The following is a 9,830-nucleotide window of genomic DNA, read 5'->3' on the forward strand; positions in this document are numbered from 1 at the left end:
CTAGCTATGTGACCTTGAGCTGGTTACATATCTTTGTATCTTAGTTTTCCTTTCTATAAAATGAAGAGGTGATCAATCTATTTGGCATAGTTGTTTTAGTATTAAAATTAAACATGCAAAGGCCTTTCTTTATGTTTTTAGTGCTCTGTGTTTTGTAGTAGAAGTCATGGAAATGTTCCTAGTCAAGTTCATTACAATGCATAGGATTTGATTATTTGGATAACTTTCCCTTCTTCCCCCATCCCTTCTTTTTCTTTTAGTCACCACCCAGTAAGCGAAGAAAATTAGAGAAGTCAAGGAAACCCATTACGTTCATAGTGTTGGAGTCTGTGATGAAAGAATTGTCCCTCAAAGCATCATCGCTGGGCTCAGAGGCAGTGGAAGGCATAGTGGTGGTGACAGCATGGATTGAAAAAATCCTCACTGACCTGAAGGTACCTGGTTAAGCACATTGAAGAATCTTACAACAATCTCTTTTTTCCTTTCTCCTCTTTTTTGTTTTTTTTAAAGGCGTTAAGACAAAAGTGATTTCCTCTAAAATTCTGTTCTTCCTCCAAATAGGTCCAGCATAAACGCGTTCCCTGTGGAAAGGAAGAAGTTAGCCTTTTCCTAACAGCAATAGAAAACTCCTGGATTCATTTAAGGAGAAAGAAAAGAGAACGAGTGAGACAATTGAGAGAAGTTCCCCGAGCTCCTGAGGATGTCATCCAAGCCTTGGAGGAGAAAAAGTCCACCACCCCCAGAGAGTTGGGTAGTGGCCAAGATTTGGCCCAGGGCCCCCAGGAGAGTGTCCCATGCGAGCCCGCCACACAGGAAGGCGAGTCTGCCACTGTTGAGGGCCATTGCTCAAACCAGGATCCACTTCCCCAAGAAGAAAACCCAGAACACATGGAGGATGAAAGGAGTGAGGAGAAGGGAGGGATGGAGGTTTTGGAGAGTTGTAAAGGCTCTAGCAATGGAGCCCAGGACCGAGAGGCTTCTGAGCAGTTCAGCAGTCCAGTGTCTGAAAAAGGGAGCCATCTCCAAGGAGTGGCTGGACATTACCTATTCAAGTGTTTGATAAATGTGAAGAAGGAAGTGGATGATGCTTTAGTTGAAATGCATTGGGTTGAGGGCCAGAACAGGGATTTGATGAACCAGCTTTGTACTTATATCCGTAACCAAATTTTCAGACTTGTTGCTAGTTAACTGCTTGCACAATTGGGTAAGTTTCTATAAAGTAGCCTGCTTCAGGGTGGCAAGAGGCATTCATTCCACCATAGGCCCACTGATAACATTATGTGCAATTAACTTCAAAAAAAAAAAAAAATAAATAAATTCATCTATTTTAAAACACTCCCACCACCCCCCCTTTTAAAGTTATTGGGCATTAGTATCATGTTCATGAGGAAAAATTGTTACCAGTTTCAACAAAAAGCGATCAGTAAAATCAGGAGGTATTTAAACCTGACTTAAGCTGACCACCTTAGCTTTAGGCTGAGGCTGAAAGGACTATTTTTGGAGTCTGGTCTGGGTCCAAACTACAGAGCGTCTTGCTGTGTCAGCCCTAGTTACTTCGTGAGGGGGGTTGGCTTTCTCTTTCTCTGAATGGAGGCAGTACACCGGACACATAGGCCCTGTGCCCTCTTCTAGACCCCTGGCTACATAGGATTGAGTACCCCTGCATCAGTCATAAGAAAGGACCTGGCCTAATGGTAGGTGGTGAAGAGTCAGGGAGAGAAAGCTTAGTAATGCCAGGAAGAAGGGCTGACCTGGAGGGCACCTGGAAACGTCATTTCCTGACTTAACATCTGTTTTGAGGTGAAACAGAGTTAGGTGAGCAAAACTCACGCTGTTGTGACTGAGACACAATGGAGTGAAGCCATACCCCGCCCTACCTCCAAACTATTTGAAAGTACTGTTCTGTAGTGGGTTTACTGATGTGTGATTTTTTTTTTTCTTTTGATATTTGAAGTGGAACTTTGTTTTATTTTTAATATAAAAGTATTCAGAATTGAAATCTGTCAGTCCTGTTTGAATCCTGGGATTGAGGGGTGTATTTTCATAGCTTGAACAGATAAATGACTGATGGTAGAAATAAGAAATGGAGCAAGATAGTTATGAGCAGTAGGTTGCTTAAGAAGGTCTCATCTATTGGCAGAGAAGTTATAGCTGATCAGCTGTTGCTTTTTGTGAGTTCCCTTGTAATCTCTTCGGTGCTTACCTGTTGGTACTGGAGAATTCTGAGGCCAGGGTGACCATGTTCTTAAAACATGTTTCTCATTGGAATGTCTCAGGGCTCAGCAGGAATGCTTCTGGAAAGGGGGCGTCTCTTTTTTTGTTCTCTTGGTGTCTCAGTTACCCTCTGCTGTGCTTAACTTTCATACCTTGAGTGTGATTTTATACCAGTGGTCTAAGGCTCTGTCTAGACTGAACTCTCTAAATACAGTGCCAGAGCCCCTTCCTGTCCACAGAGTAGACGGGGGCTGAGTAGTTAACCCATGCTTTTGAAAGGTGGCTGTTCGTTCGGGCAGAAAACTGATGAACTTGGCCCGTCTTGGCAGCACCTAGACCTGGCCCTCAGCAGAGATAAAAGAAATAAAAATAGGACTGTATTATACTTCCCTCTGTCAGCAAAGACAGAGCTGCCCAATAGAACATATTAACTAGTGTTCTTCACTATAAGTCCAAGGACCTCAAAAGAATCCATATATCTCCTGCATTATTTCTGAGAGCTCTGTGAACACCCCCAGCCCCAGCCCTTCAGAAGAATCGCTGACAGGATGAGAAAACCAATACCCAGGGTCCCACAGAGTAGAACGTGCTCATTAAAGATGTGGAAAATGAGAGAAGAAAACAACCGGGTCACTCCTCGTCACAGTCTCATGACCATTATGGCTATTTCAGGATTTCCTTCTGGTCTCTCTTTACATTGATAACGTGGGTGTGCAAGGATGTGCATTTGTGTACACGTGTGTATTTGATTTTATATTACACTTCATTTAATGTCTTTTATTTTTCTCTGTTAAAACAATAGCGTATTTATAGACACTCTCTGCCTGTTCAAAATGCATCTCAGACAGAGTAGTAATATTCATTTAATGCTGGTACTGAAGGCTGCCTGGGAAGTGCTTTGTTTGACTAGAGGTGCAGAAGATGGGTCTTGCATTCCTGTGTGTTTCAGTGGCCCAGGTTTAAGGCTCCTTGTCCTGGAGGAAGCTTTATAGGTGGTAAGCTCACGTTCACTGGGCAAAAACCGGCATGTTCTTCTCTAAGAAAAATAGTTTTTTCTATCTAACAAGAGAGCATAGAACACATTTTTAAAAGACATCCAGAAATTATTATTATTATTATTATTTTTAGATTTTATTTATTTATTTGACAGAGAGAAATCACAAGTAGATGGAGAGGCAGGCAGAGAGAGAGAGAGGGAAGCAGGCTCCCTGCTGAGCAGAGAGCCTGATGTGGGACTCGATCCCAGGACCCTGAGATCATGACCTGAGCCGAAGGCAGCAGCCTAACCCACTAAGCCACCCAGGCGCCCCCAGAAATTATTTTAATTATACATATGTTGCATAACTGTGTGATGTGTGGTGGCATATACCTCTGGTATAAGGGAAAAGGGATTTTTTTTTCTTTTTTTTTTTTAATATTTTGTTTATTTGCCACAGAGAGAGCACAAGCAGGAGGAGCAGCAGAGAGAGATGGGGAAGTAGGCTCCCTGCTAAGCAGGGAGCCTGATGAGGGGCTCGATCTCAGAACCCTGAGATTATGACCTGAGCCAAAAGCAGCCACCCAGGTGCCCTGGGATTCTTTTTTCTTTAAAGAAATAGGTTATTGACCAATGTATCATAAGGTTGAGTGATGCTTGTCCTAAGTTCCTAGAGGTCAAGTTCATGTTAATGGATTTTGTGGACTTAAATCTTTGTGGTATTATCTTAGTTCTATTCTGGTCCTGGCATTGGCTTCTGATCTCTTGGTAACTAAAGTAGAAACAGAAATTGAACTTGTTTTCCAAGGCAGACCAAAGCTGCTTTTGTTCTTTGGAATCTGCTTTGCTTCTGGCAATTTGGTTCCTTCACCCCACATCCTTGCCCTGCTGTTGACACACCAGAGCACTGCTGCGTGTCCTAGAAGGGTTGGTGTTGCTGTGGTGGAATTTCAGCTGATCGGAAGAGTTCATGTTGGTCTCTTAAAATTTTCGTATATATCTTTTGAAATAACGAAACCTCTCTTCTCTTGATGGAAATGATGTGAGCACACCAACGTCTAAGCTCCAACAGGTAATAAAACTGTGAGATGTGAAAAGGATGCAAAAGCCTGTGGAAAATCAAAGGCCTCTTTAAAAGAAGGGAGTAGTAGTGGTAGCAGCCTTTCATCTTACCTAAACCACAGCATTTTCCTCTCTAGCCACATGGGGGCATCTTTGGCACTTCGATCAAGCACCTTAACTTCACTGCAGGAATGGATAAAATGTGTCCTTGGTATTTTCTTGAAATGTCCATTTGCTACCCAGATAATATTTTTTATGCAAACAAGTACATTTTCACATACGTCAAATTTGCAAAATGAAAGTAGAAAGACTGGAAAACCCACCACCCCATGGTCTTTATCTGGGCATAGTATTTCAGTCCTTTCCTGTTTCTTGATGGTCTCAGTTGACAATATTTTCTTTTATTTCCATATGTCCTGCTACTCTAGAAGATATCCAGGTTGGGTCAGTCTTGGATTAACTTTTACATAGTTAATAGGGGTACAGGAGCGGGGGCTGTTTGGTTATCTTAAACAGTAGTTTTCCAGAAGTCGTGGGTTCCAGGAAGAGTTAATAGAGAGAATTATAAGAAACCATTTTCGCTGTTCTTCTGTCTTCAAATTCTTGTTTTGGTTTATCTGAATTGTTGACTGGCATATATGTTGTTTACTTCAGAAGTTGGCACAGTTGGCTCTGTGTTGTGTACATGATGTAGGTGAGCTAGGCCTTGTTTCCCACAAGGGATGTTTCTCTGTAGAACATTAATATTACTAACTCCAGGGTCTGTGTGGATTCAGGGAAAATTTCCATCTACCCTTCTTGTTATGGCACAGAATGGACGTGATGGGGGGCCACCCAGCAGATCTATTTGCACATTAGGGAGAAGGTCCAGTTTGGAAAACTAAGGAGGCTCTTGGAGAAGGAAGGTCGCAAAGGTGCAGCAGATTTGCAGCCAGCAAAGAGGTGCCCCTAGAAAAGGGTGCCCAGGAGATTGGGTTTGCTGAATGGGCACTAGCCCCAGTAAAATGCAGAAGAGGTTTACCCCTGAGACTGAATTGGCTTTTGCCTCCTGGAGCAGAGCATGGATTGTTTTGAGCCTCCCTGAATGCTGCCAGGACTGGGTGTTGGTGCCGGTGCCAGCACAGTACTTGAAAGCCCTCTGGGGTCCCACCCCGCAGGCAGCAGGGCCTCCTCACACACGTACCCAAGAGCTCCTGCTCTGCTCTGTGAAGACATTGAGATCCTCTGCTGTGACTCACCCAAATGACTAAAACAGCAGTTTATTTTTTTAATTACTGGTTGGAACAGCTAATGCTCCCTTTTAGAGCAGCTAATGCTGCCTTCTGGAGGTTGTGCTTTTACTGCAGGGGACTGTGTTTTGACTGAGTGAGGGCCTTGCACCTCTGAACACCCTTGGAGGTGTGGCCTATCTGCCTCTCAGTCCATGCAAACACATTAGGGATTTTAGGCTCTCTCCGGAGAAGTGGAGGGTCACGGGTGCTTGTGGTGAATCAAGAAACTGAGATAAGAAGGCATGGACCAGAAACTGCTGCTGTACTTGGCAGAATTGGCTTGTATGTGATGTTCCCAAGAGGGCAGAGGATATTTGATCCCAGATGCTTCTCCAGCCCCCTAGGAGAATGAAAAGCAGAAAAGAGACTTTGCATCATCAGACCTGGCTTTGTGTTCCGGTTCTACTCGCGGGGTAAGTCAGTTTCACTAAGCCTTGGTTGGCTTCCTCGTGCAAAAGATGAGGGATTTTTGCTTCGCAGAGTTGTAGCGGCAGTTAAGTGAGAGAAGTGCTAAGACACCTGGAGGAGTGCATGAACAGAGTGGTTTTCTCAACTTGCTCATCTTCTTTGAGTTTTTCATTTGTGGTCAGAACACCTACTCATGTCAGAAAGCCAGTAACTCAAATGTGGAGCTGCAGATGTAGGGTCCCACTTCTTGGCCAAGAACAAAACCCATACTTCCATGTACTGGAGTGACGAACAGGGAACCAAGTTGATTGCCTCCTGGAGCAGAGCGTGGGGTACAAGTTGATTGGCCATCTTCTACATAAATTGTCTCATTTAGTAATCCAGCACAGTAGTGGGGTGTCCCTCTGTGTGAGAGCTTTAGAAAATGGAAGCTCAGCTTAAGTGACTTGCTCTAAGGTTATCCACAGAGCTAAGTCAGAGATGGGGTTTGAACTCGGGTCCAGAAATCTGAGACAGAGGCCTTATACCAAATCTCAAGATTTGTAGCAGTTGCTACACTTAAATGGAAATGGACTTTCAGGCTCATTTGACCTACCTCTAGGGAGGGAGACTTCTATTATATGGCACACAGAAGAGAGAAAAAGTGTCTCAACCAGCTTCACTTCATTTAGCACTTTAAGGTAGTATTTTCAAGCCTGTGATCAATGGGCAAGATTTGATAAGTGGAATTGCTTATAATTAGTTCTTAATTTGTGCTACCAAATCTTCATAGAATTTTGTATTTGGCAGCAGTGCAGATAATTAAGTAGTTAGTGAAACCACATAATAAAATGTCTAGTGCAAGCACACGTTGGATCAGAATCAATGTAAAATAACTAATAATTAGGTAATGACTCTTTGACAATACATAATTGTATAATAATGGGAGAAGGGTTTGACTTTTTTAATATTTTAATAGCTCAAAATATTTCACTTACAGAATTGATGAGCTTTTTTATCTTACTAGAGAAAGTTACAATTGTCAGAAAAACAGCAAGTCATCTTCCCCAGGTAGGGTGAATGAACTCCTGTAAGTCAAGAGAAAAGAAGAGGCTGCCTGCCATCTGGTGGACCCATTCAGGGAGTGTGGCCCAAGATTCTAGAAACTAGAGCCAGGAAATTCCCAGCTAGGGGACTTGGCTGGCTTCAGCAGCCAGTCAGCCCCCAGGGAAATGGCAGCTTGTGCTACTGCTGTCCAAAAGGAGAAGGCTCTGCCGAGAGCACTGTTGGAGCCAGACGGCTCATGGGACAGCGGAGGAGGCATGGGCCCGCTCCCATAGATTCTGTGATTCAAGAGATTGGATGTCTCTTGCTGGGGAAGGGGTTTCCCAGTCAGCCCTAGTATAGGATCCTTAACTCAGGTGTGTTTGTCCCAGGTTTCCTGCCTTTTGTTGGCACATGTGGGGCTTTCTGAACAAAACTCTAGCCTGTATTTCTCTGAAGTCTAGATGAGCACTAATAAGGACTTGATTCATTCACAGAGGGAAGTATTTCCTTGTGCTCTGTATAGCAGGAGCCAGGCTAGAAGGGATGGAGCTCATGTTCTGACTAAATGGGAGTAGCTTTTACTCAATTCCCGTTGGTTGTTGCCATGCAAAAATAGTGTTTCTGGGGTCTTCTGAGTTTTTGCAAGAAGCAGAAATCCAGATTTATGAGAAATTTACTTAATTGTATATCCCAACGGTTAATTCAGTACCCTGTAAAAACCTGGTAGACCATCAGTTTTGTGACCTCTTCACCACCAGGTGGTAGAACTGTCTAAATATTTGCTACCTTCGTTTCCCTAAAATTCCCATTTACCTCTTCTACTCGAGTTGGCTTGCTCTGTGCTTGCCTGCCTTTTTTTTTTTTTAATATTTTATTTATTTATTTGACAGGCCGAGATCTCAAGTAGGCAGAGAGGCAGGCAGAGAGAGAGGAGGAAGCAGGTTCCCCGCTGAGCAGAGAACCCGATGTGTGGGACTCGATCCCAGGACCCTGAGATCATGACCTGAGCCGAAGGCAGAGGATTCAACCACTGAGCCACCCAGGTGCCTCCCTGCCTTTTTTATAGCGTCCTTCTCACCTCTTAGGAGAGAATCCCAAAGATTCCATCCAGGGTCCTTGTTTGCTTTTTGCTCCTCACACTTCTGGCTAACCATGTCCATTCCCATGACATCAGCTACTGTTTACCCACAGATTCATTGTTCCCAAATAATGGACCTTTCCTGAACATTCAACATCCGCATACCTAACCACCTACTGGACATCTGCCCCAGGACCATGGCAATGTCAAACTCAACTTACTGTCTAAACCTACTTCTCTCCCATATTCTTAATCATCATCCATCAAGCGGTCCAGATTAGGAATCTCTGTTCCTCTCTCTCCTTTACCACCAGGGACCAAAATCTGTCATGTTAGAAATATCTCCCCAGTTCAGCCCAGCATTTCCATCCAAACTGCCACTTCTTAGTGCTCTTCCTCATCTCTCACCTGGACTGGAAGGGTCACCTGAACCATTTCTGGGGGACTTCACAGCTGAGTAGCAGAAAGAGATTTAGATACGTTTGGTGGCATGGAGGGAGATGAAGAAACCAATGTTGGGAGGTGAAGCAGGAGCGCTTTCAGAAGAAGGACTGGGGTGGGAAGTAGATTCATAGCAACTTGTCACATTGGTCGGTATCAAGAGATATAAGGCCCTTCCTGAGAAAAGCACAGAACTTTTCTTCCCCTTTAACTTGTTTCATAGTTACAAAGGTAATGATTTCTCATTATAAGAATTTAGAAAATAATGAATAGGGCGCCTGGGTGGCTCAGTGGGTTAAGCCACTGCCTTCGGCTCAGGTCATGATCTCAGGGTCCTGGGATCGAGGCCCGCATCGGGCTCTCTGCTCAGCAGGGAGCCTGCTTCCTCCTCTCTCTCTGCCTGCCTCTCTGCCTGCTTGTGATCTCTCTCTCTCTCTGTCAAATAAATAAATAAATAAATAAAATCTTAAAAAAATAATAAAAATGTATAATTCCATTATGCAAATGGAGTTACTTTATATTTTGTTAGTATTTTTATATGCATATATATTTTAAATAGCAAGTATGGGATCATACTGTATATGACTTTTTATAATCTTTTTCATGTAGCAATATATTGTGATAACCTTCTCATTATAAAACTAATCTCTGTGTCAGAAAACTTGTAAAAAAAAAAAAAAAAAGTTACCAGTAATCACACAGCCCAGAGACAACCACCACTAATATTTTGGTTTACTAATAACCTGTTTTCTTTATATGCAGTATTGTGTTACTTCAGTAAACCAGTTGTTCCCTGCTGGAAATTTTAGTTTTCTGGTTTTTACTATTATAAGTAATGCTTTAGTGAGTGTCTTTGTATAAAAATCTTTTTATGTGTGTGTGAGGCGCCTGGCTGACTCAGTATAGAGCATGTGACTCTTGATCTCCAGGTCGTGAGTTCAAGCCCCATGTTAGGGATAGAGTTTACTTAAAAAGAAAATCGTACTGTGTTTTCTTACTGCTTTAGATCCTAAACTTACACAAGAATTACTGAAGCAGGGCGCCTGGGTGGCTCAGTGGGTTAAGCCGCAGCCTTCGGCTCGGGTCATGATCTCAGGGTCCTGGGATCGAGTCCCACACCGGGCTCTCTGCTCAGCGGGGGGCCTGCTTCCCTTCCCCTCTCTCTGCCTGCTTCTCTGCCTACTTGTGATCTCTGTCTGTCAAATAAATAAATAAATCTTTTAAAAAAAAAAAAAAGAATTACTGAAGCAGAGGAACATTCTTAAAGGTTCTTTGTGTATATTTGCCAGTTTGGTCACTAAAAAGGTTATGCTAGTTTACATTTCCATTAAGTGCCTGTTTGTTTGTTTTTTAG

General features: G+C 43.2%; 1 protein-coding gene across 1 annotated transcript in view; it reads left to right on the forward strand.

The window, feature by feature from the left end:
- Nucleotides 1-1,335, forward strand: part of METTL16 (methyltransferase 16, N6-methyladenosine) — an 80,481-nt gene extending 79,146 nt beyond the window's left edge. The window contains exons 9-10 of the mRNA XM_044248145.1: nucleotides 261-434; nucleotides 562-1,335. Of these exons, the coding sequence (XP_044104080.1) occupies nucleotides 261-434; nucleotides 562-1,188 (801 nt within the window). The 3' untranslated portion in view covers nucleotides 1,189-1,335. The remainder of the gene's footprint in view (nucleotides 1-260; nucleotides 435-561) is intronic.
- Nucleotides 1,336-9,830: the final 8,495 nt, after the last annotated feature.

Source organism: Neovison vison, chromosome 5 (genome assembly GCF_020171115.1).
Source record: "Neovison vison isolate M4711 chromosome 5, ASM_NN_V1, whole genome shotgun sequence".
NCBI classification, from domain to species: Eukaryota; Metazoa; Chordata; class Mammalia; order Carnivora; family Mustelidae; genus Neogale; species Neogale vison.